At 37.3% G+C, this 26,686-nt stretch overlaps 2 protein-coding genes across 4 annotated transcripts; one reads left to right on the top strand and one right to left on the bottom strand.

Moving 5' to 3' along the window:
- Positions 1 to 220: 220 nt before the first annotated feature.
- WDR53 (WD repeat domain 53) lies at positions 221 to 10,062 on the bottom strand. Of its 3 annotated transcripts, none has more exons than XM_043874719.1 (3): positions 9,979 to 10,062; positions 3,839 to 4,334; positions 221 to 844 (listed from the first exon to the last, which is right to left on the bottom strand). In XM_043874719.1, exons 2-3 carry the CDS (start codon positions 4,316 to 4,318, stop codon positions 248 to 250), a joined length of 1,077 nt encoding a protein of 358 aa, XP_043730654.1. In that variant the 5' UTR covers positions 4,319 to 4,334; positions 9,979 to 10,062; the 3' UTR covers positions 221 to 247. The 3 variants fall into 3 exon arrangements, with proteins under 3 accessions (XP_043730654.1, XP_043730655.1, XP_043730657.1); XM_043874720.1 differs by lacking the exon at positions 9,979 to 10,062 and adding an exon at positions 9,356 to 9,395; XM_043874722.1 differs by lacking the exon at positions 3,839 to 4,334.
- Positions 10,063 to 10,097: 35 nt separating this feature from the next.
- On the top strand, positions 10,098 to 24,399 carry FBXO45 (F-box protein 45). Its single transcript, XM_043874723.1, has 3 exons — positions 10,098 to 10,748; positions 15,911 to 16,267; positions 20,800 to 24,399. The coding sequence occupies exons 1-3, from the start codon at positions 10,446 to 10,448 to the stop codon at positions 20,983 to 20,985; spliced, it is 846 nt and encodes a 281-aa protein (XP_043730658.1). The 5' UTR covers positions 10,098 to 10,445; the 3' UTR covers positions 20,986 to 24,399.
- The last annotated feature ends 2,287 nt before the right edge of the window (positions 24,400 to 26,686 follow it).

The raw sequence follows: 26,686 nt of genomic DNA, 5'->3' as shown, positions 1-26,686 counted from the left end.
ATCTGGAATATGAAATGAAACACATGTAAAATGCTGGAGTACAATCAGGACTCAGTGAATATTTGTTCTCTTTCCCCAAATTTTAATATGTCACTTACCATATGAAGTGTTATCCAATTATCTCCTTTTGCTCACATGTTATGGAATGGTATTATTCCATGTATGACAAAGAGTTTAAACAAAGAATGTGGATTTATTTTTAATTTACGAAATGTTTCGCTGTGGTTTTTCAAATGTTTTATTGGATTTAAAATTCTTTTAAGGGATACACTGATATACAACTAGTTTGATCAGCTACCAATATATTTTGGTACCCTTTTATTTTTGTACTTAACAGCCAGTTCACTTTTTCTCCATGTTCAATACTTAACTTTGGTAAAATTTTGCCATGTTCATCTTCACCTGTTACTGAAGCATGAGTGTTTCTACCTTGCTTGGTGTAAGTTGCCCTTTTGGTTTTCTTCCTGTGAGTATGTTTGGTTGGACTCTTATGTTTTTTTTCAATTTCACTGCTTACATCCCACAGCTTTATCTTTCCATCATTCCCTCCAGTAAGCAGCAAATAGGATTCTCGCAGAAAGCAGACTTGGGAAACCCCCAAAGTATGGCCCTTAAATCCCAGTTCCTGTTCACACTTGACTCCCATCACCCTAAAGATTCGAACCTTACCATCTTCTGCACCGCAACTAAAAACATTGCCACACGATGCCACAGACACAGAGTGGGCTAAGGCCGGGTTTAAAAGCTGACCAGGTGATTGTGGACTTTCCATTTCTTCTGTTTCATCCTCCTGTAAATTTGTAATCCAGAGTGGCCGGGCTTTCCGAAGGTTCCACAGCATCACCTTTAAATAAGAGGAAGTTACACAGTTAGAGTTCTAAACAGTTTGTTTCACGAACATGCTTATTCTGCTTCTAACAAAATCACCAAAGTAGTCTGAGAATGATTAGCAGGATACATTCCCAGCAATATTAAACAAAAATTCACATGGCACCACAGCATGCCAGTGGGATGCTACCCTGGTGCCAAGACTAGAATGCCAATGGGCAGCAAGGAAGGTGTAATCTAAAAACAAGCTCCTGAGTAACTCTGGATCAACAAACCCTTTAATGTGTAACCCAAACTCTTAAGCAGATGCCAATTTCTTTAAGTCATCCTACCCTAACTGCTATGAGTAAAACTGAAAATGAGGAAATTTATTAATTTTAGCCTATGCTTGTTACAAGTAGAAATACCTATCAACTAAATACACTAAACCCAGGATCAAACCTGGGTCTCCCACAATGGAGGCAGATTCTTTCCCGTCTGCACCACCAGGGAAGCTTAATGCCTAGCATAGTACCTGGAGAAAAGAGCAGAAGTTCTAAACAAATCTGCTAATTTGACATCCTGGTATACTTGGCTTTTTACTGTTGTTCTCTACCATGATCTTGGACCTACTAAGTGGATTTAGATAAAATGTGATTTAAAAACCCATGTACACCCATGGCTGATTCATGTCAATGTGTGGCAAAAACCACCACAATATTGTATAGTAATTGTACACAATATTGTAAAGTAATTAGCCTCCAATTAAAATCAATTAATTAATTAATTTAAAAAAGAATGTGATAAGAAAGGAAAAAAAAAATTTAAAACAAAGCAGTAAGTTCTGTGAATTGATTTCACTCCAAACTTCAGCAACTGTCTTCCTGTTAGCAACCAACTTGAAAAAGAAAATATTCTTCATACTTTCAGAGAGAACAGACAGCTTTATTTTACCATCTAGTACCATCCCTAAATTATGACTCATGATTTAAAAGGGACACTAGGATAAGCATGACCTTGTTTAGTTAAAAGCACAGATCTGAACTGACAATATTACCACTGCTGATTATACTAAGGTTTGGTTTGCTATTCAAAGTAACTTCCTTCAACTCAGCCTACTTTCAAAAGAGGTGACACTCAGAAGTGAATGCAAGCATATCAAAGTGACCCTGCTAAAAAATTTCTCATACAAAAACATTTCTTTCCACATAAAAGATTCATTTTCAAGGGGGAAAAAAAGGCCCTTTCACTATCACTTTTTCTACTTAAACCTATCTAAATCAAAGGATCTAATTTTTATAATTTCTCTAATAACAAAGATAGGTATGTTGAATTTATCTATTATGTGTGGCAATAATTCAGTTCCTGCCTTGAGATAAAACACCTTGTTCAGAGATAAATTATTCTCATTAATCTGATAAAAACTCCCTTCCACTATCATACCGACATTCTTGGACCCCTCCATACGCTGGCTATTCTTAAAGTTCAGAAAAATACCAGAAAACCAGATTTTAAGAAGCAAACTGGAAGAAATTATAGTTTCAACTCCAGTTAAAGAAGTAATTTCAGTTAGAAGTAATGACTGTACTATCTTAGTCACTTTTGTTATATATCACAAACCAATGCAGCAGTTAATCTACAGTGAATTTTTAGCAATTCTTGACAAATCAAAAAGCAAAAGACTTCTTTTCACAATATATTTATTTCTTATAGTATTCTCTAACACCTGCCTGGCACTAAACCTTCTCATCTAGAACTGGAGGTAAAATGGTAAATTCTGGATGCCTGCTTCTTATCTAATCTGTGACTGCTATACATTTAACTGGTTGACTGCCGTGCCTAACACAGTTAATGAACCAGTGATTGAAAACTGGTATAGCTTAAGGATGAATGAATGAGTAGTCAAAGAGACACTGTACAATCAGCCTACTTAAAACAGATGTCTGACTGGTTGTGTAGGTCTTTCTGCCCAACAAAGTAAGCAGATTATCTTCACTAGTGTAGAAAAATGTAGATTTATTAAAGTTTTGGGCAAGACCTAGGAGTAGAAAAGGAATTTTGATGTCATGGGATCGCTGTGCCCTGTGGGTGTAAAATGATTCTCAACAGAGGCACTACAAATTTTTGGTAGGAAATTTTTTAATTGTTTAGGGGCTGCCCCAGTGCAGCAGGACATCCACTGATTCTTCCTAGTAAAAAGACCAGTAGCTTGGGGTCGGGGTGGCAGTCAGAGTGACAACAACTAAATTTAGTCTCATTTATTTCTAAATTATAAGGAGGTGTGGAGGATAGAGAAGTGGTAAAGATCACTGGCCTGGAAGTGACCAGGAGTCTTACAAGATACTATAAGTAGTTGAGAAAGTAGATCAATGCCTAGAACAGAGTTGGGCACACGTATCATCTATTTAAATAAATATCTTTGGTGTCACAGAGAATAAATATAGGCTTTAAAGTCAGAGAGATTGAGGTTTGAATTCCAATTCAGACATCTGTGGGAAAACTCAATTTGAATCTCAGTTTCCTCATTTATAAAAAAGAAACAGTATGATCAGGGTGTGATTAGAAAGAAAACTAATATATGTAAAGCAGTGTAAAGTGGTAAGTGATCACCAAAGGGAAGCCATGCCTATTCTCACTCCAGTGATTTAGAGTAAAACCAATAATAGATCCAGGCCCTCTAACTTTTTTTTTTAAACTACAAACTTTATGGAGAGTGGGTGGGTGATAAACTCTGTCTTTAGTATGGTTTGTTTAAACAGATGTTTAGAATCAAATATTCAAATTCTCATGTTTTAAGAATGTCTTAAAGCATAGAGAAAAAGTAAAAGATTAATAATTACTTTGTTAATCTACTAGACTTTGTCAAGTTAGCATTAAACACTCAGTAGACATAAAGTTTACAGTTCCTAAATACATAAGGCATGTCTGTAGAGAACAGAAAATGCCAAGATATATTTAGCCCGATCAATAATTTGATTCTATTAGCAAATCCCATTTAGAAATTACCCATGTACTCTCTGCAAGACATCACCTGCATATCCAGTCCACATGACACCAGGCTCTGAGGCCTTTGAGGTCGAAAAGCTACAGAAGAACAGATATTAGAATGTCTCTTCAGTGATCTGCTAATTTTCTTATTTTCCAGGTCTAGGATTTTGATTGTTCCAGAGTCATCAGCAGAAGCCAGCAGGTTTTCAGTTTCATTTAATGAAAGACAGTTGATTTCTTCTTCATTCACATGAAAATCGTCCAAGGGTTCCTTAAGAGACCTGACATCCAGTATGCTAATAGTTTCTCCATGTGAAGCATAGAGTTTGGTGGGGCAGGATGGAGAAAATAAGACGTTGGTAACATCCTCTGCCCCTTGGAAGCACGTGTGTCCTAAAAGAGTCCCATCTTCACCCCAAACCGTGAGATCTCCACCTTCTGCTCCAGAAGCCACGAGCCCTTCTTGACTTGCATTCAGGCAGAGAATAGGAGAAGAATGTCCACCAGTCCACTTGACTGCCATAATGACCCAGGTAACTCTGTGAAGAGGGGGGTTAACTATAATCTCATGTTTTACATAAGAACTCCGTAAGACACAAATTCAATATTTCATTTAAAAAATAAAAGACATCTAAAAAACTCAATCAATAAAAAAAAGACATTTGAAGATCAAGCCTACAAAGCCTGGTTAATACAAAACTGTGGCTGGCACATGCCTACATGTGTTTTCCTTGCAATCAGGTACCGAGGTAAGTCTGGTCCTCCAGCCTTTGATGTGAGGCTCACATAGGAATAAACAATAAATACACTTATTTTAAATTAAGAAAAGTCCTTTTTAAGAAAGGGCCACACAATCATCAGGTTATATCCTTTATCTGAATAATGTTTATGGAAAATGAGCACTGGAATTAGACTCTTTGGGTTTGAATAGCTCTATTACCTATCAGCTGGGCAAGTTACTGAATCTATGACCCACTTTTCGTCTCGATAAAATGGGGGTAATAATAACATCCATTTCATGAGATCAGAAAAGATTAAATGACATAATAAATGTCAAATGCATGTAACAGTGCCTGGTATGTAATGAGAACTCAACAAAAGTATTATCATCGTCACTTTGGCTACTTCTATTAGGCTAGTCAAAGTGGCATCATATATATTACACCAATGGTTCTCAAAGTATGGTCTCCAGCAGCACTAGCATCACCTAGGAACTTTTAGAAATATAAATTGTTGGACCCCACTCTAGGCCCACTGAATCAGAAACTCTGATGTCAGCACCCAACAATGTGGTTTAACAAGTCCTCCAGGTGATTCTGATGTATGCTAGAATTTGAAAACCTGTTGTTTTAGTTGCAAAGCTGAGTCCAGCTCTTTTTTGTCCCCATGGACTGTAGCCCACCAGGCTCCTCTGTCCATGGGATTTCCCAGGCAAGAATACTGGAGTAGGTTCCTTGTCTAGGGGATCTTTCTGACCCAGGGATCGAACCTGCATCTCCTGCATGACACATGTGTTCTTTACCACTAAGCCACCACGGAAGCCATTGAGAACCTGTACTATACCACTAATCATGAGGGGAACTGATTAAAAATGCAAACCCTTGGGTCTTCTCATTGGAGACTAATTCAGTCCATTCTTTAATTTTATTCTCAAAACAACATTTCTGATTGGTATCATTCCATTTTACAGATAACTAAATTGAGTCTCAGAAATTTAAAATAATTTTCCCAAAGTCACCCGTTCAGGATTTGTACTTAGGATCTAGAATAAAACAATCCTAAATTTCTAAATAATGAAGACCTTTTTATAACAATTCTACTTAATAACAGGTTTAACCTGTTAGTATTTGAAAGTACAGAAAATGACCAAAAGCTACTAATAATTCATTACTGCTTCTAAATATACTCACATTAAAAAAAATCACATTATCACCTACTTGCACTTATATAACAGTAGTATCTATGTGAATTATTTAGATTCCTGATATGCTAGGCAGCCTGTTTCTTTAAACTGGAATTGCCACATAATACTACCCCCTACCTTAACTGTCTCCTGCTGCTGCTGCTGCTGCTATGATGTGTGCTATGATCTGCTTCAGATGTGTGTCTTTTGCGCCCCCCTCCCCCAACTGGGCTGTAGTCTACTAGGCTCCTCTGTGGATAGGATTCTCCAGGCAAGAATAATGGAGTGGGCTGTCATGCCCCCCTCCAGGAGATCTTCCCGACCCAGGGATAGAACCTGTGTCTGTTGTCTCCTGCATTGGCAGGTGGGTTCTTTACCACTATCGACACCTGGAAACCCAATTACCTCCTGGGTAAAGCAAAAAAGGAAATTGGGGCAATTTATACAATTAAATGATCAGACAAAAGGAAGCAAACAAATCTATCTGAACAAATTATATTTTTCATTCCACAAGACAAAGGAGAGTTTTATCTACTAAGAAACTGCAATAGTTGCTTTAGTATTTTCAGATATAATACCTGAATTTAGTTCAATTGTACAAAGATAAATTTCCAAATACTGTTTTGAAGAATAATTTAATCTGCTTAAAGTTTCTATTCCCAACACAAGTTTGTTTCCTCCCACTTTTAGCCACACACACATACAAAATCACTAACTAGGCTGCCAAAAAAAAAAAAAAACAAACAAACACTGATCTAATAGTAATCAAAGTAACAGAAACATAATCACAAAATCAGATACAGCAATTTTCATATACAAAACAAAGTACAAAAAAAGACAAAGATACATTTAAAAAATTTTAGCAGAAGCACTCAATCAGTAAACAGAAGAAACTAATTAAATAGAGACTGAAGCAAATACATTTTAAAGGAGAGGTTTGGAGAGGAAACGACTCCAGCAGATAAGACAGGGAACTCTGGTGATTTGACTTTTGCTGACAAGTACTGACATAGTAGTTAAATAATTTTCTACCATAATCAAACCAGTCAATCCTAAAGGAAATCAACCCCGAATATACATTGGAAGGACTGATGCTGAAGCTGAAGCTCCAATACTTTAGCCACCTAATGCGAAGAGCCGACTCGAAGGAAAAGATCGTGATGCTGAGAAAGATTGAGGGCAGGAGGAGGAGAGGGCAACAAAGGATGAGATGGCTGGATGGCAGCATCTACTCAAAGGACATGAGTTTGAGCAGACTCCGGGAGATAGTGAAGAACAGGGAAGCCTGGCATGCTGCAGTCCATGGGGTCGCAAAGAGTCAGACACAACTGAGCAACTGAACAACAACAAACCATAACAAGGACTTCTGCCAAACGTTCCAGATAAACCAAGGAAAAAGGACACACAACACAATTTAAAATGAAAGGTATTAATATTCAGGCTTAGGAACTGTCATTTGTGATGACTATTGACTCACATGATAAAGACAATATCCTAACTAAAAATATGAATTTTGAATTAATCATTGAAAAGGCTACTTAAGTTACAAACAGTTTATCTATGTCATGAATCTTTAGAGTATAGATCACTTATTCCTAAGTCAGAGTTTTAATTGTTCTACAGTGAATTAACTTTAAAAGTCTAGAAGTCTGCCCTCTATAGTTTTAGGATTTTGTGTCCATAAAGGTTTTGGATCTGTGTTGGAATATTAGGTTTTTCACTAAGACAAAAACAAAGCAGGGTTTCTAGTACTTCTATTTCTCCACCACACATCTACCCACAGAGGACCTAAGTAAAGGTTGACTTGCAGACAAAAGTTTTGGTTTTCTTCCTAATGTAACTCTTTTCCAGAAAAGATTAATTCAACTTTAAAGATACATATGGTTAAACTCCACCCCAAAGTGTAAGAGGTTAGGCAATAAATGAATTTTGCACTTCAAGAGACTACTATAGACAACAATACAGTTCCTGTAAAATTTTCCATAATGGAAGCAGTAGTAACTCTTGGACTGTTATTCCCCACAAGTCCAAGGTCAGCTCTACCTTAATATCTACCCACCAGAGTAAAGAACAAATGAAACTTCTAATCTCTACACCACATGGATAATATTCACTGATTACCCAGCTAGTCAGAAAAATTAAAATAGAGACCTATTACAGGAAATATTAGGAAAAAGAGCTGGGAAAGTTCCAGAAATCCATACACTTCGAGGCATTTAATGTAATCATACAGAATACTGATCAGGGATTCAACCAGCGTACCCCCCACCCACCCCGAGCCAAATCACTTGTTTACTGAATCTACAAAATTGAAGTTATTTGCTATTATTTGAAATATTCAATCAAAAAGTATTAATCAGACTGCTGTGGTAGAAGGTAGTGGGAAAAATTAACTACATATAGGTTAAATCAAAACAATCTTTTAGAAATGAGTTGGCAATCTGCCATTTCTTGTTTTTGTTTCACTGGGACTGGAGAGCTACCTGGAAGTAGCTAAGTGCCACTATCTCCACTCAGGTATCAAGTCAACAAGCTTCTCTTCTCAAAGGTAGAAGCCTAAAGAATCAAGCACAGGAATTAACCATTTCCTATTGTGAATTAGTTTAATTAGATAATAGATGCCTTTCTTCCAACACCTAATGAGATTATGGAGTGTGGGGATGAGGAAGGTGGGGTACTTTGAAAACATATTTATGAAGGGTGGAGTGCAAGATGGAAGTTCTAAGCAGCCAAAGGGCAGAAAGAAAGTACTGAACATGGGGGGAGGGGACATGGTCCTGAGTGTGATGAGCAGGCAAGAAAGAAAAAAGGAGGTAGTGATAAAGGAAAGCTTTTCCTACTTTGAAATCCTACCTCAGCCACTTGGGGGTACTTTTTTTAAAAAAGTTACCTCACTGACTGGACTAGATTTACTTCATCAGATCCTTCAGAGGCTCTCCCTCACTTATACCAGGGCAGACAGGATAGAGGCCAATGTCTTTAATAACTGAATGCTAAGTTCTTGCTCCTGTCATATCTCCATTATCCACTTGACTTTTCAAGGGTCTGTGCCTTTAAAGCTGTTCATTCTGTCTCTTCTTTGTCACCTTCTTGGATGGACCAACTCTATCCCTGAAGATGTAAAAGAAACTTCAGTGCCTTTCCAGACAAAACATGGGCTGCCTTCCTGGGATGGTTGAAAGTTGAAAAATGAATAATAAATTCCCTAGCCTGAGGTTTAAATAATATGATAGTCACTATCATTGTAGTAAGTATACTGGTCAACTTTTCTTCACACATTTCAGTTTTCCAAAGTGAGTGGTTGAAGGGCTGTGGCACTGACACTAGTAAGAAAGAAAAGAATCTGAGTGACTAAGCTTGGAGGAAAAAACATCTAAGAAGGGACTGGCAAGTAGTAATCAAACACCACTTAACAGATGGTAGGTGCTGTTCTTTTGTTTTTACTGGAAAACAAGAAATGGATTATTCACAGTAGGAGAGCTTTCGAAAAGATTCCTTACGACATAAAGGAAAGACAGTGGCATTGACTACTAAGGTAATCTGTGAGCCCTACTATTATAACAATTACTTCGCAGTGTTGCTTTGAGAGTTATATAAACTCTCCCGTAAAGGGCCCCAGTAGATTGCCTGTCTCACATGACGGTTATTTTCCCTTACCAAGCATTCTTTAAAGGCTGTCGGAAAACGTTCTGGCCACCTAGGAAAACGTAGTATGATTAAATAATGCTGAAATTCTTTCCCTTCCAAGAAGTTTTCTTAATTATAGCCTCCATGTCATTCTCCCTACTAGAATGTCTAATTAGTTAAAAACACACCTCAATTCGCCTACTAATCGGTGGGTTAGTAGGAAAGACTGGGAAAGGCCATATTTTGTCCAAAATAATGTAGCACTTAAAGAGTACTTTAAGGTTACCCAAACATGGGAGCGGGGCGGGAGATATTTAGATGTGGCGACCTCACACGCTATATACAGGCTAGCACACACGTTTTGATAAGCACTGGTACTAAGGGAGAACATGAACGCCTGACCAGGAAAACACGACCTCAGCAGGCGAAGGAAAAGGAAGAAGATCTAACTCAAACTCAAGGTGGCGGAGCTAGGACTGGCTAGCAAGGAGAGCGAAGCTTCCTGCGTTAGGTTGGAATGGTCAAGCAGGGACGCAAATGACCCAGGTAAACCTTATAGGAAAAGGGGACCAAAAAAGCCAACGCGAGGTCACTATATCAAAAAGGGGGAAAAAGGGAGGATAGCCTGAAACCCACCCGCGCCAACCTCATACCTGCGCTTCCCGCTTCCCACCTAGGCGCCTGGCGATGACCTCACCGGCGAGCGCCCAATCCCGTCTAGCGTAGGGCGGGAGGCGCCGCAGCCAAATAGTCACATCCGGGGCCGAGAGGAACCGCGCGAGCTGGGCGTGCGTCCTTGCTTCGTGCCCTCAACCCGCATGGCGGAGCCACGGGCGCGCCGCGGGGAGGCCGTACGAGTCGGGCGGTTCCGGCGACCGCGCTGAGCCGCGGGGGAGGGGCGGGGGACGCCCGTGCAGTCGGTGCGTCTGCCCTCAGTGAGGCGGGGCGCGCGGCGGACGCCCCCGGGCAGGGGCGGGAGTGGTTTGGAGGGGCCGGGCGGTTAGCTGTGAAAGGGGCGGTGAGCGAGCTGCTCCGGTCTCAAGGCGAGGCTTGGCCTCTGGAGCAGAGACGGGGGGAAGCGGCGGCGGCGGCGGCGGCCCTCGGGCCGGCTGGTGAGGCGATGGCGGCGCCGGCCCCGGGGGCTGGGGCAGCCTCGGGCGGCGCTGGCTGTAGCGGCGGCGGTGCGGGCGCCGGCTCGGGCTCTGGGGCCGGGGGCCGGTTGCCCAGCCGGGTGCTGGAGTTGGTGTTCTCCTACCTGGAGCTGTCCGAGCTGCGGAGCTGCGCCCTGGTGTGCAAGCACTGGTACCGCTGCCTGCACGGCGATGAGAACAGCGAGGTGTGGCGGAGCCTGTGCGCCCGCAGCCTGGCAGAGGAGGCTCTGCGCACGGACATCCTCTGCAACCTGCCCAGCTACAAGGCCAAGGTGAGGGAGCCCCGCGCCACGCCGCTGCCCCCTGTCCCGCTTCTCCGCGCAGCTCTCAGCGTTTCTCAGCTAAGCTTCTGAGTCAGAAGTGCCTTTCCACCGCTCCAGTCAGTACCCTTCCTCGCCTCCCCCGCCATAAAGATCTCTCTGGGTTGAAGTTCTGCTCCTTAACCCACCCCACTTCCGTGATGCACTTTTTAAAGGATCAGATGGTTTTCCATCCTTGGTTTCCATCAGTCATTCTACTTTCCACCGTCTATCCCCTTAAAAACAGGCCATTGTTGTAGCTTTCAATACTCTAATCCTATTTTTCTCTCTGTCCTTTATTAGATCATCTCGGCTGCCTTATTTACTTAGTTTCTAAGATTTTTTATTTCACCTCACGTTTTCCAAGCTCTGATTTATAACTATGTTTTATTTTTGCCGAAGTACCTTGAATTCCCTCCGCTATGTTACAGGCTTATAAATAAGTGTGGTCCAAGGCATCCTGCTAACTTTAAAGATAAAGGCTTTGAATAGAACATCGTACCATTGGCGCCACTTAACAGTCATAATATTGCCATGTCCCACTATTACTGGCTATTGCCTTGCCAACTTTTTCATAGTTCCACCTTGCTGGTGTATCTCTTTTGTTCTGTTTGTCATCCAACATGCCGTTTCCATTTTTGGTGCCTTTTAACCCCCGCTGCCAGACTCTTGTGCTTAGTCTTGCCTTCATATACAAATAAAAATGTCAAGTAGCAGATCTTGGTAGGACTGAGAGCATTCCTCAAGCAATGTAAACAAATGGCTGTAAACTTGAGTTCAGTTTGGATGGATACAGCTATTTAGGATTGCAGTCACCAAGAGTATACATGAGAGAGGATAAAGTCTGATCTAGAATATGGTAAACATAAAAATACATTAACAGCTAAAAGAGGGAAAGCATATCTTTTTAATGCTAGACTGCCAGTGGGGCCAGAGTAAGGAGAAAATTTTTTTTCCATGTGAAATAAATGTAAAATATATTCTTCTGTAATAAAATAGGCTTCAGTTTAATAAGGTTAGGATAAGGATTACTACTTTTAAATATGTCAAATTGTTTATCTATTAAGTGAAATAACATGTTGAGTCGCCAGGACAGTTAGTAGATGCTCAGTGGATAATAATTGTAATTCATATAGTAGAGGGCAGAAGATTGCAATTTTGTCTCACTGTGCCTAATAAACATATAGGTTTCATGACTCTTATTTAGTTTTTATTTTTCCATAAAGTTTATTATTTTTACTTATTTTAAATTAAGACATTTTTGTAGTTGGCCTGTAATAGACATGTTCACATGATTCAAGATTCATGTAATAATATGTAATAAATAATGTATTCATGTGAGTCAGTGTTCAAAAGAAGCAAAATGTCTTCCTTTAGTCCTTATACCCCCACCATCCAGATTGGAGGCAGCCTATGTTACCTGTTTTTCTTTATCTTTGCAGAGGGTTATAAATTTTAATACTTTGTATGCCTTTGTACTACTTGCACTGTAGGTGTTATAGACTTGTGCATTCAGATGTTGCAGGACTTTTCTTGAATATCTTGAAGATAAAAGATTAATTCAAAAGGATATACATAGCCTAGTAGGAAAGTTCTCAGTCTAGGAGAAGAGGAAAGAAAATATATAGAAATAGCTAGTGGTTACTAGTTAGAAACTAGACGTTTAGTGAAGGAGATTCACAAGTTGAGTGAACAGTTTTAGAAGGATTGAGATTGTATTTGAGCTGAATTTTAAAGATGGGAAGTATATGAACATTTTACTAAGAGGAAATACCCTGAACAAAAAGCAAGATAGTGGAAAGCAGAGGATTTGAATAGTATATATTTTTATTAAAAAAAAAATGCATGTTAGGTACTATGCTCAGTTTTGCAGATGCAATGCTGAATAAAAACACAAACGCTTATGGATGCTTTCCCATATAGCACTAATCTAGTGGGGGGAAGTGGGTATTGATCAAATAGTCACACAGTTGTAAAATTGCATTTGTGATGAGTCCTATGAAGGTTAGATCCATGGTCCTCTGAATGTCAGTAGTGGAGAATTTGACCTAAGCAGCGAGGTCAGGAAAGGCTTTGTCTGAGAAAATAATGCTGAGACCCGACCCCCCCCCCCCACCAGAAAAAAGGATAAATAGGCCAGAGAGAGAGAGAAGAGCCTTCCAGGAGGGAACCTGGTGAGTATGAGTGACAGAAAATAATCAGTGTGACTGGACCACAGAGAGCAAAATTGAGGCAAGTTTGATAAAGATGGAAGAGGTGGACTGGAGCCAAACGAAAGGAAGCCATTTTAAATTGTAAGCAAAGGAGAGTTAGGAGTTTGGGGGTTGGTGATATGATAGTTTTCCATTTTTAAGAGGTTATTATGACTTAAGAATGAACAACCAGTTGGAGGGGAACCTTGGAAATATATATAGTCATAAGTATGTAGAACAAGAGATGGTGAGAAATTTAGGCAATAAAAGCTACAGGACTTGGCAGTAGATTTGAAATCGGGATGAGGAAGAGGGAGGTGCTCAGGATGACTTCTAGGTATCTGGCTTACATAATATAGGGATTACCTGGGCTAGATTTTGGAGGAATAACAATGAGTTCAGTTTTGGTAGCACAGAATTTACAGTGTTAAGACATCAAGAGTTTTCAGATAGGCATCTGTTATGGTTTGTAGCTTAGAGGGAAGGCTAAAGATATAAAATAGTTAGATTGAATTGTAGTTGGTTGTAATTGTATATGATTGTAAAGGTAAGCAGAAACTAGAGATATCATGGAGGTCTTTGACATACAGGCTTCAGTCTGTAGTTTAGGCTTTGTTTTACAGCTGGAAACCACAGAAATTTGAGCAAAGGAATGACAAAGTAAGAGCTGTGCTTTAGAATAACTAGTAGTCCATAAGATGAATTCAAGAAGGCAGGGGTTGGTTTCTATGCCAGAGGTATTCAAGACCAGAATAAGTGTATGGAGCAGAGAAGAGGATAACTGGGAGAGAAATTGCAAGAAAACAAGTCCACATAGATGGACAACTGACTGGCAGAGTTGGGATGAAGAAAAAGGAACAGTCAAATATGATTGCCAGGGAGTGAGGGTAGCTGAGAAAAGGATAAGAACAGGCTTGGGCCAGTGTAAAACTGGAAAGCATTTGGAGTTGTCAGTCTAATTAGGATTTGACTTCTTTTTAGAAGTTCGTATTTTACATATTACCAAGTAACATTAGTTATTCCAGTCATACTTGACATCTAATTGTAATTCTCTAAATCTAAAACTTACATCCTAAACTAGAGATTGAAAGCTGTTTGCTATAATGCAAAATCCGTATTGTGTATGAGACTACATAGCAAGAACTATAGACTGTTTTTATTTGTGTATTTTCCATTTTATCTGATTTTTCACATTATCTCTAAAAGATAAGGACACTTAATCCCAATACCGTTATTACATCTGTAGTATAAATAAATAACCCCTTAATATACGAAGTGTGGCATTCAAATTTCCAGTTTTTTCATAAAAATGTCAAATGTTGTATCTTTAATTTTCAGTTTATATAAGCAAGATCTATCTATATAAGGTTCTCATGACAGTTGATATGTCTCTTAAGGCTAATTTTGTCTGCAGATACACCTTCCATCTCTCCCACCTCTCACCCCTGCACTTTATTTCTTGAAGAAACCCAGGTGTTTACCCTGTAGAGAGTAATCCTCAGTCTGGATTTTGCTGACTTCACTCGTATGGTTTTGCTTAACATGTTCTCTGTCCTCTGTATTTCCTGTAAAAGTTTGATAAATTTAGATTAGATTAGATTTTTTTTAAGATACTTTTAGCTAGAATCAAATGGTTGGGATATGTATAGCACTTTCAGGTTGTTATAATACGAATAGATACAGAAAAAAATTAGATATACTTCAGTTTTACATACCCCTTATGAAAACATGGGACACCTGAACCAAAGAGGTTTTTTGTTTTCGTTTTAATCTGTGATCTGATGGTGTACAACAATTAAACAGTGAAGCACTCACTGACGATAAAGGGGAGGGCACACTGGATGAGGGGACTGGATGCTTGACTTATTGAGGCTCTTATGCTAACTACATGACTTTTACGCCTGTGTCCTAATTCCTGAGTTTAACTAGGTAAAGGTCTTAAGGTCTTTCCTATGCTGAAATTCTATGATTCTGGAATTGATTTCTCAGGTTAACTAAAGCAGTAGGTCCTAGCCTTCAACTGCTTCTGCACAGTTTGAGTAAAGAAGGGATTTTCTGAAAAACATACAGACCAAAAAGCTATAAGTTATTAAAACATGAGAAATGGTATAGTAATAACAATTTTCTTACTGTCTTTATTTTGGAAGTTTAAAAGACTAGTGATTACTGAAAGTCAACTAACCTGTTAATGGTAGCTGCTGTTAATGACTATCTGTTTATAAATTTTAGTGGTTGAATTTAGATGCTATCTAGGGGATTATTTGATTTGGTAAAATAAGAGTGGTGATGTCTTAGTGTATGAGTAATACCTAGCAAGGAGGCCAGAGGATCTAAGATAGTTTGTGGTTATTAAAATTTTTCATAGCTAATGTGACTAAGTTCCCTGTTTTACTTAAAATACCGTTCTTTTTGATGACAGCATTGCCTACATGAAAGCTGTGCATATTTGAACTTTTTAATGTAAAAATATGAAATATAAACCAGAGTAGAGGAAACAACCTCCCTATACCCATCACCAGGCTTTACCAGTGGTTAACTCGTGGGCAGTCTAGTTTCATGTTTACCCTGTCCAATCTCCCACTCCACTCTTGGATATTTCAAAGCAATTCCCAAATATCATTATGTCACCCAAAAACATCTCTGTATTCTCTCTGAAATATAAGGATTTCTCTGTATATCTTTTGCTGTCTTAAGAAGTCTACTAAATTATACAGCGATTTAGAATTTTGGTCAATAATGAAACAGTTGGCAGTTGTATCTTTAATGTTGTGTAATTTATTATGTTAGTGTCTCATCCCAAAAATGAGCCATCTTTGAGAAATACTTATTGTATTACTTAAAATATATAATTTTATTGTTTAAAGACATGTACCCTAAAGTTTGGGTACTTTTTAATGTTTAAGAAAAATAAAATTCTCTTTCTCTGGTCTTTCATCTTTTCAGATACGTGCTTTCCAACATGCTTTCAGCACTAATGACTGCTCCAGGAATGTCTACATTAAGAAGAATGGTTTTACTTTACATCGAAACCCCATCGCTCAGAGCACTGATGGTGCAAGGACCAAGATTGGTTTCAGTGAGGGCCGCCATGCATGGGAAGTGTGGTGGGAGGGCCCCCTGGGCACTGTGGCAGTGATTGGAATTGCTACAAAACGAGCCCCCATGCAGTGCCAAGGTTACGTGGCATTGCTGGGCAGTGATGACCAGAGCTGGGGCTGGAATCTAGTGGACAATAATCTACTACATAATGGAGAAGTCAATGGCAGTTTTCCACAGTGCAACAATGCACCAAAATATCAGGTGAGAAACCAAGTATTTTCTGAAAAGTGAGCCTTTGTTAAATCATGCCTTAATTTGTTTTAAATTTACAAAGTTTTATATAGCAGCATTATTTGTCTTTTTGGTAATTTTTAAATAAATAGTGTAACTGGCCTTTTTTGGCTACTGTGATTATCTTTTAGTATCTTAATATTTTTTCCTTATACATATTCAGTCTGAGCAATCTGTCTTTACTTTAAATCGGGTTGGCACACTTTTTCTGTACAGGGTCAGATAGTAAATGTTTAGACTTTGTGGTCCATACTGTCTCTCATAACTGTTCAACTCTGTTGTTTATTATTCCAGTAGAAACTTATTTATACACTGCAAGCCAGATTTGGCCCAGGAGCCATAGTTTGCCAGCTTGTACTCTAGATTATAATCTTACAACATGGCACATCTAAATTACTTTTTCTATATACCTCACCCCCACAAATGCACCTTTGTGCGAGTATATACATACTTTTTTCTCTGCTACTTACCTGTGGATTGTATTCAAAGCCTCTGGAGGTGTCAACGATTTCTATAAAGATAGGCAAGTTCAGGCAAACTACTACATTTTTATTTTAATTTTTGTTTTTTGGCCCCACCACATGGCATGTAGGATGTTAGTTCCCCGACCAGGGATCAAACCTCTGCTCCCTGCAGTGGAAGCACAGAAGCTTAACCACTGGACCAAACTACTGCATTTTAAAATTCTTTTCATCTTAACCTTCAGCCATATTCATTTTATTATAGGGTCAAAATTATAGTTCCTATTTGTAAAAGCTATATGATCACCATAGATTCAGCAGAATCTAAAAAATAATAATCTGATAAATTGGAAATTTTTTTTTTTTTTTTTTATAAATTGGAAATTTTAAAGAATTATAGATTGCGCATTTTAGAGGAACATGTGGTTTGAAAGCTCTAGCTTTACTATTGACCTCAAGTCAAGCATAATAAAGTAGAAGAACTAAAAATATATCCCATTTCCTGAGGTATAAAAGTAGGGAAGGTTTTCTTTCATAGAATCCTTTCCTTACTGTTCTTTCAGGCTATACAGGTACACTAAGGAGAAGGATGTCTGGACTTAATAATCATTGAAGATAAAGTTCTGTCACTACCCGTGATTTTATAGTGAAAGTCCTTTATTTTTTGTTTTTCAAAGAACATACTCTATATGATTTCAGTCCTTTTAAATTTATTGAGAGATGTTTTATTCCTAGCATACGGTTTATCCTGATGAATGTCCATGTGTACTTGAATATCTTCTGTTGCTGGATGGAATAATCTATTAAAGACAATTAGGTCAAATTGGTTAACAATATTTATGTCTTCTGCTTTCTAAGTTTTTCTTCTACCTGTTCTGTCATTTACCAAGGAGTATTAAAATCTCCAACTGTAATTGTTGATTTATCTATACTTTCAGTTTTGTGAGTTTTTGCTTTATGTGTTTTGAAATTGTTATTATGTGCATATTTATAATTGTTATATCTACCTATGTGGCTGACTTTTATCATTATGAAATGACCTTTTTTTAGAAAAAATGTATTATTTATTTCTGGCTATGCTGGGTCTTCATTGCTGCACAAACGTTTCTCTAGTTTCAGCGAGCAGGAGCTACTCTCTAGATGAGGTGTGTGGACTCCTCATTGCAGTGGCTTCTCTTGTGCAGCACGGGCCCTAGGGTGCGTGGACTTCAGTAGTTGGGGCACGTGGGCTCAGTAGTTGCAGCTCCTGGGCTCCAGAGTACAGGCTCAATAGTTGTGGTGCACAGACTTAGTTGCTCTGCAGCATGTGGGATCTTCCAGGATCAGGGATTGATTGAACCCGTATCTCCTGCACTGGCAGGCAGATTCTTTACACTGAGCCACCAGAGAAACCCGAAATAACCTTCTTTGACTCTAGTAATATTCCTTGTGTTTATGTCTATTTTGTCTTAATGTCAGTACAGCCAGTCCAAGTTTCTTATGTTTACTATTGTCGAGTACCTCTTTCCCCTCATCCTTTTACATTTATTCTGTCTTTATAAGCAGTCTGGGGGACTCATTTTAAATATAATTATATCTTTCTTTTTATCTAACCCAATCTTTTGATTTGAGTAGTTAGTCCATTTATATTTAATGTAATTGTTGGACTGCTTGATATTCTCCTTGTCTCTGTGCCTCTGGAGCTATGTCCCTTTTTCTCTCTGTTTTTTGGATTTGTTAATTTCTGTTGTTCTATCTTTAAGTTCATAGTTTTTTTTTCTTCTTGTCATTTAAGCTCCACGGTCATTGCAACACTGTTGAGTCAGGCTGTGAATTTTGGTTATTGTGCCCCTGCGCTCTAAAACTTTCATTTGGTTCATTTTATAGTTTCCATTTCTCCACTGAGATCTCTGTCTGTCTATTTATTAGTACTGTGTTTTTCTTTAGTTCTTTGTATATATTTGATAATAACTACTTTGAAGTCTTTTCCAAATCCAACATCTAGGGCCCACTTGGAGTCTGTTTCTACTGACTTCTTTTTTCTCCACGTGTATAAGTTGTACTTTCCTGCTTCTTTCCATATCCATTCATTTTTTTAACTGAAAACTGGACCTGGTAGACAATACAATAACTCTGGAATGTTTTGTTCCTTTAGAAACTGCTTTGTTCTGAAAACTGTGGGTTTTCTTGTTCTAGTAGGCAGTTAACTTGCCTGGACTGAAACTGTATATAGCAGTTAATGTCTTTGTTCGGTTTTTTTGGCTTCTAGCTGCTGCTTTTTCTGCCTGGTTCGCTGAGGGTTTTCCCTGTGTTTGTGTAATGCAGTCCTCACACAAGGATTTGGGCAGAGTTTATTTTGGGGCTCATCCTCTTTGTGGTTTTGTTGCTTCTTGTGTTCCTCTAAGTTTCTAATGGTGCTGCTATCTCTAAATTTTGTCCTCTGACACCTAAAACTTGGCCTTTCTACTCCTTGTGCTGTGTGCATGCTATATGCTCAAAGATAAAGCAAACTTGAAAATTTCATGGGGAGTGGTTCTGTTTTCTTATTTTCATCTTCTGTAAAATAGGGATAACTCCTAGGAGTGATGTGAGAATTAAATGAGATAATATAAAATCACTCAACAAATACTCATCAGAATATTAGCTTTTTGTTTCTAATTTTTGTTGTTATCTGTGCTTTGTTCGTAAAATAGTGATGTTGGTAATTTGGAAGTTCTTAGGTCCATAAAATGGGATTAATCTGTGAGTTGGGCAGAGAGAGAGAAAAAGATATTTGTAGTTGTTTGTGATAGGAAATACAATGAAGGAAGGTAATGATAGCAGTTGGGGGATATCATAACCGGAAAGTGTTCAATTATGATTTGTGATTGAAAAGTGTTAGGACTCTCTGCCTCCAGGTATATAGATGCAACAACCTCTAACATATGCATGTTATAAGGATATAGCATGCTACTTCTTTGCTTACTTTTCCATATGTGAAAAGAACTGGATAATTGTGCTTATGTTCAGTTTAACAATCAGTGCTGCTTTTTTTTCCTTTTTTAACAAACAGGTGTTTCAGATTAGTGGACCACAAAGTGATTGTTTAATAAGTGTATTTTGTGTCTTTAGAACCTATAGCCAGATTTGACAATTCATAATTATATAATTTCCATATTGTATGTAGAACTGCTTTGTATAATTTAATGGCTAAGTGTTTTATTATAGTGTTTTTTTTTATTTTGGTGAAATATACACAACAGTCTTTATTATTAACTATTTGTAAGTGTATAACTTATTGGCATTAAATACATTCACAGTGTTGTGCAACCATCCCCACTATGTATACCCAACATATACCCAAAACTTTTTCATCATCCCCAGCATAAACTCTGTGCCCACTGAACAATAACTCCACATTTCTTCCTCTCCCAGCCTCTGGTAACCTCTATTCAATTTTCTGTCTATGTGAATTTGAATATTCCAGGTGCTTGGTATAAGTGAAATAGTATAATACTTGTATTTTTGTGTCTAGCTTATTTCTCTTAGCATAATGTTTTCAAAGTCCACTCATGTTGTAGCACATACTAAAATTTCTTTTTAAGGTTGGAAAACATTCCATTGTATGCATTTACTGTAGTAATTTGAGAAAATTTATTTATTTATTTATTTTTTGAGAAAATTTAGAGTGCCTTTTTTTGGTAAAATGTGCCAAGTTATAGGTTTTAGAGGTAACCTTCTTTAAAAAGCCCTTAAAAAGAATAAATAAAATCTTGGGACTGTTCAGAAAGAATATTAAAATTGTCAGTATTAAATATTGATCCCACACAAGTCTTAAGTTTAAAAAAGACCATCAAAAAAAAAAAAATAAAATTAAATTAAAATAAAAAAAAGACTATCAAAACATTTGTGATGCAATTGATGTGTGTTCTTTTTCTCGATGTTTCTCCCTGACCGAATAACTTTGTTGGTTTTTCTAGATAACTTTTGAGATGCATATTCTTAATAATATTTTCAACTTGATTTCCTCTAATTATGCCTTTGATGGGTTTCTTCTAACCTTCTTTTGATGTCTGTTTGCAGATAGGAGAAAGAATTCGAGTCATCTTGGACATGGAAGATAAGACTCTAGCTTTTGAACGTGGATATGAATTCCTGGGGGTTGCCTTTAGAGGACTTCCAAAGGTCTGCTTATATCCAGCAGTTTCTGCTGTATATGGCAACACGGAAGTGACTTTGGTTTACCTTGGAAAACCTTTGGATGGATGACAGTGGCTTTCTTGGGATGAAAGACAGAGTGGAGGAGATATCTGCTTGTGGGAAGTAGAATCATGAAGTGACAGTGTCATACATGCATGCCCAAGAAACATCCTGAAAAACACATGATATTGTTAACTGGAGAAGCAACTCTACAGCAGAGATGATCTTAGTGTTTCCTCTTTCTACTGGGCCAGAAAAATCCTCAGGGTTGCAGTTGGTTGAGTGGGCAGTTGACATATGCATGTTTCAACAGATTTTGTCTCTAAGTTAGCAATGTGTTATTTCCAACTTTTAAGGTGAGATCATAGAGATGGTGTCAAAGGGATAAGATAAGGAACTAGCAAGAGTTTTTAAGTAGTGTGTTTGTGAAGAAAGATTGATCCTGTTTTACAACTGCCTGTTTTTTCTCCAGACCCTTTTTTCCAACCAGCTTGACTATTGGAAAAGTATGAAACTGGTTGGGTTTTATTTAATATTTTTAATATATTGAGAAGCATGGTCTGCCTGGACTGCACTTCTCTTAACAGTGAGATATAAAATTGTGCAGCTATTTTAAAAGTTGTATATACAGTATGTGTGTAAAAAAAAAAAAAACCTAAAAAAAAACAGGGCAAAGGAGTTGCTTTGTTCTAGTTCAGTTTCTTAAAAACCACTACATGGTACAAAATTAGAACAACATTAGGGACAGTCTGGTAACTACAAAGAAGAGGATTTTAAGAGATGTGTTGTATTGGCTCGTTTTGTATTATATTTGGCTTACAGTTTCCATAGCTGTTACAGTCTGATTTATTTTTTTAACCATCAAAATTATTGTAAATGTCCCTCATCTCCAGGCTAAGATTGAGGGAAGGCAAATCTATTTCTAATCATACATATATCAGTAATAATAATAATGTGCATCTGGTTTTATTTTTTTGACCTTCTGAGAAAGTGTCTTGTAAGAATAAAGAACATTGCCATTTGTTCTTATAGGCCTCAGATATGAAAGTTGTTAGTCACAGACCTTAAGAAAATAATGGATCAATGACCCTTTTATTTTGTAACTTTATAATGCTGTAGATATTATAATCTTTTTAAGTTCATATTGTTTACATCATGCAACAGTCTAAGCCTCAAACTTGTCATTGGGGTTGTCAAGAAAATGTTTACTCAGCCACCTGAAACAGTGCCAGCCTGAACCCAGCTTAAGAATGTTCTTAATCTCATTATAGATAATTGCCCCCATGGGACTTGAAATAAAACATCTTATGCTGGAAACTTCAGGTTGGCAATATTTTGAAGGTTTCATTGTAGAAGAGTTTAACATTAATTCCTATTCAGAATTTTTGACTAATAAATCTGATTTCACTAATACTTTTTCAAATTAATAATTCAACATACATGAACTGAAATTTTCTTTTGTTAGAAAAGAAACAGAAACAAATATCTTTCTGTATGAAAGTATAAATTGTATGGTTTCAGATACATCTTTGTGATAAGAATTGACTAAGGCAAGTGGAATCTTTGTACTTTTTAGGTTTTGCTGTATGCATATTTTGTTTTGCATCTAATAAAATTAGGGACAGCAAGCAGTTGGCTGGGGTTCTTGGGTTGCTCCTTGAGAGTTAATATTATCAGTACTCTCATGAAGCAAGGGATTTCAGTCATGAGCAATGATTTCATTTTTGCCACCTGAAAGGTGTACACAAGTATTTATTGTATATTTGGTATGTTGCTTAAAGGTGAAATCTGTAAAAGATCCTTTTTGATACCCATATCAAGGAAGAAACTTCCTAGAAACCATATTTAATACTAGAGTGAAATTATATGTTAAATGTATTAGAGAATATAGCTGCTACAGAAATGCATTTTTTTTCTTGGTGTGGAACAACTCAGTTTTGCAAAGTTTAAAATTTAACTAAAGAAGATATCTGATTCAGGAAAAAAATATTGAACTAATTAGAAAACTAGATTGGGATATGAACAATTCCAAGAGCTTTTGCTCAGAGTTTTTTTTTATATCTTATGTTTTGTCTTATTAGTAAACATTAATTTGTAACAAAGTTTTGAAGGTGCTGAATGGAAAACAGAAACACATGGTTATTGCATATTGAACCTAGAATCAAATAATTGCCTAAATATTTAACAAAAAGCCATTCTTAGAGATTTAAATTCTTTAATATCTGATTTGCAAATTTTATAAAATGGAGGTTCTTATTTAGCATGAGCATCAGGGGAGTAAGGAGCTTTTGTTTATAACCGGGTAAATTGTTACGGATACCAATAGTAGTTGTATAGAATACTAAGATAAACTGTTACAGTGTTTGAGGAAATGGAGTCTCTTTTTCACTGCTACTGAGAGAGCACTTAAGTAGAAGACAGTTGCATCTGAATATTAAATACAAATAATCTAAACCAGTGGTTTTCAACCTTAGCTATACTTTGGAGTCATATGCATTTTGAAAAATATTGATACTTGGGTCCCATACCCTAAGATTCTGTTGTTGGTCTGGGGTATGACATGACCATAAGGATTTTAAAAAACTTCTTAGATGATTTCAGTATGTTGCCAAGGCTGAGAACCACTGATCAAAATTCACCTTAAGTTATCTCATCTGCAAAAAAAAATCCTTGCTCCCTCCCTTCACTACCTCACAAGGATATTGAGGGTAAAGAAGAAAATAATGGGAAAGTGCTTGTGCTGTGGATAAAAAGTGCTATTGAAAGGCAAAGTTGTATTTGTTGTATTTCAACTGAAACTGTGATCGGGAAGAAATGTGTAATTGGATCTGCTCTGTTGACTTGGGAAACCAGGAGCACTCTCTTTGGTTCTTAACTTTAGTGAAGCATGCGGATGGGTAAGAAAACATTACTCTTATTCATACTATGGTCTTCTGTCATACTTGAGATAGACTGGTTTAATTATCTGGTTTCACACAGGAAAGAAGAAATATTAAGGTTTAAAGTCTGTAATGGTCAATGGCTCACAATTCATTAAAACTTTTCATACAAAGAGTTCTGTGGTTAATATATATCATTTCTTAGTTGCCATTATTTTTTCATTGTCTGACCTTTGAATGTTAAACCATTGATTTCATCTCCTTCATTCTTATTCCTGTAATTTTGAATATAGATTTGATAAGGCATGTAAAGCAATTAGGTATTGCTCAGTTGAATACTTAAAAATTGTGGTTCTATGATTAAGCATCTTCTGCCTTTTAGATATGATTTGATCAGAGAAAGAGAGTTTTGAAAATAATGGAGCCCTAACCCACATAGTAGGTATTATAATTAACTTTTTATTTATGTCCCCAAACTGCTGTTTATATAGACTGTAATGTTTACATTTTTGATCGCTTCAAAAAATGAACAGTTTGATAAGATAGAAACTTGAGTTTTAAAGATCAGTATTGAGATTACTTTCTAGAAATTAAGACCACCACAGTCAGAACCACTATAAAGCCTTCTGAGAAGGAACAGTCCGTACCCAACCCAAATGTTATTCTAGTAAAGCATTCCTCAGTTTCTCTAGCTGAATGTAATCTCTTCCTCCTTGAAATTTCCTAGTCTTTGTATTTATCTATACATAACTCATGCTGTATTACTTTATAACTTGTATAAATTTATTTATATTTATTATTTGTTGATATCTTATCTTACCTAAACACATTAAGAAAGAATCTCTGATGGACTCACATGTCATCAAACCCAGTAGGCAGGGAATTGCATATTGCATATTTGCTATAGGAAGAAAACACCTTCTCTGAATTTATAGGCTTTGCATATTGCATATTTGCTATAGGAAGAAAACACCTTCTCTGAATTTATAGGCTATAATAACAAAAGATGGATGAGAAAAATTTTTGTATCCTGTCCAAATTTTTGTATTCTGTCCAAATCTGAGGCTTTGAAGGAAGAAATAGTGACTGTGAATGCATTTTAGCCATTCCCCTTTATTCTTGAATATTGGTAAACTCTGCTATTTAGTTCTTGGTGTAGATTTCTTATTTGTTTAGAATTAAAATTAGAATTCTGTATATTAATTTTTTGAAATTCTTCTTTGCTTTAGTTTCTTAATAAAAGTTTAAACAAACATTAACTATTTGTGATTGCTTACATTTAAAACAAGGAATTTTTTTATACTTTGGTCAGAAAGAAAAGCAGGATACCTTCATATGGAATTTACCTATAAATTCCATGGTGTTTAACAGTGGAAGCCGCATTTCCCATCTGAAATGGAGCCTAGACAGTAGGGAATAGTAATGCACTAGGGTCCTGTTTGCTCTCACCTCCACCCCCAGCTAACAGCTGTTTGATAATGCAGTTGTTCTCCAAGAGTTAGGAATGGCTGAACAAATGGCTCCTGTGATCCAAAAGCTTACAAGAATCAGTTGATCATGTTGCTAAAAGTTGCCTGATGTATTTTTTTTTTCTGATGTATTATTAATAATATGTTACAATTAAAGGGTTTTAATTTGCTAAAGGAAAATTCAGTAGGTGCAGAACTTCTGTATTTATCCTTTTGTTTAGTGGGAAGAGATACCAAGAACAGCTTAACCAGTCTGTTGTCTTAATTTCTTTTATGAATCTTCCCCCAAGCCATTTGCTTTTTATTTAATGTCTTCATTAAAAAATTGTTGAGAGCAACATGTTCTATGTTTTTCAGAATATGGTTTGTTAAAAGAATTAGCCCCTCAAGATTTAAGATTGTCATCATTCAGCTTGTGTGTATAGGATTTCACGATGAATGAGTGACTCAAGAAGCAAGAATCATTTAGGGAGTTTTTCTTAGGTCACTCTGTTGACAGTCCTTAATTTCTGTTTTTTTTTTTTAAAGAAGAAAACATAAGAGAAAGATAGGGAAATCAAGTTCTGTCTATTCTGTGGTAGACACCTAGGAAGCTGTATTGTCCTTCTGCTCCTCCTTTTCTTTATAAGTGAAATGGAGGATAAAATTGAGTAATGGGAATAGTTGTGAGGTCCTATCTCCCTTGAGAAAGGCTCCTGAAATAATTTTATTAAAATGCTAATATCCAATTAGATTAATTAGAAACATTGTAATAGAAGTAGGCCAGATATCTTTAATGTAGCTAACGTTTCATGTTTTCCAACCAATGTTCAAAAGGTCTGTTACTCATCTGTGCCCTTTGTTGGTTACCTTTACTTTTGAAAGAAAGGATACTTAGGGTTGGAATGAGGGAGGTCAATCACTCCTCTCCCCCTTTGGCAGTCCAGAGAGTGATATATGTAGTTCACAACCAAATTGTCCAGAGCTCCAGAGGATGAGATGGTTGGATGGCATCACCGACTCAATGGACATGGGTTTGGGTGGATTCTGGGAGTTGGTGATGGACAGGGAGGCCTGGAGTGCCGCGGTTCATGCGGTCACAATGAATCGGACACAACTGAGCGACTGAACTGAACTGAACCACCAAGTAAAGGCTGGTACGGTTATTTGGTTTTAACTCATGGCTTACATCTCTGTGTAACAATTGCTGGACTTCAGATTTTACAAGTGCCTCTTTTAAAATGTTTTGAGGAGCTCGGTAATGCTTTATCATCTTGGTTTTAAGTCCAGAACACTGAAATAATACAGGAGTCACGAGCTCTGAGTCCTGGCAGTCCTGCTTGCTGTGACATGATTCTGGAGCAGATTTCTTTCCTTTAGGGCTGCTTCCTTACGTGCTTCAGTGATGAGGTTGACCTAGCTCAATGGTTCTCACTTTGGGAT

The sequence above is a fragment of the Cervus elaphus genome, chromosome 19 (assembly GCF_910594005.1).
Source record: "Cervus elaphus chromosome 19, mCerEla1.1, whole genome shotgun sequence".
Classification (NCBI taxonomy): domain Eukaryota; kingdom Metazoa; phylum Chordata; class Mammalia; order Artiodactyla; family Cervidae; genus Cervus; species Cervus elaphus.
The sequence above is the reverse complement of the archived record's forward strand: the minus strand, read 5'-3'. Positions and strand labels throughout refer to the sequence as shown.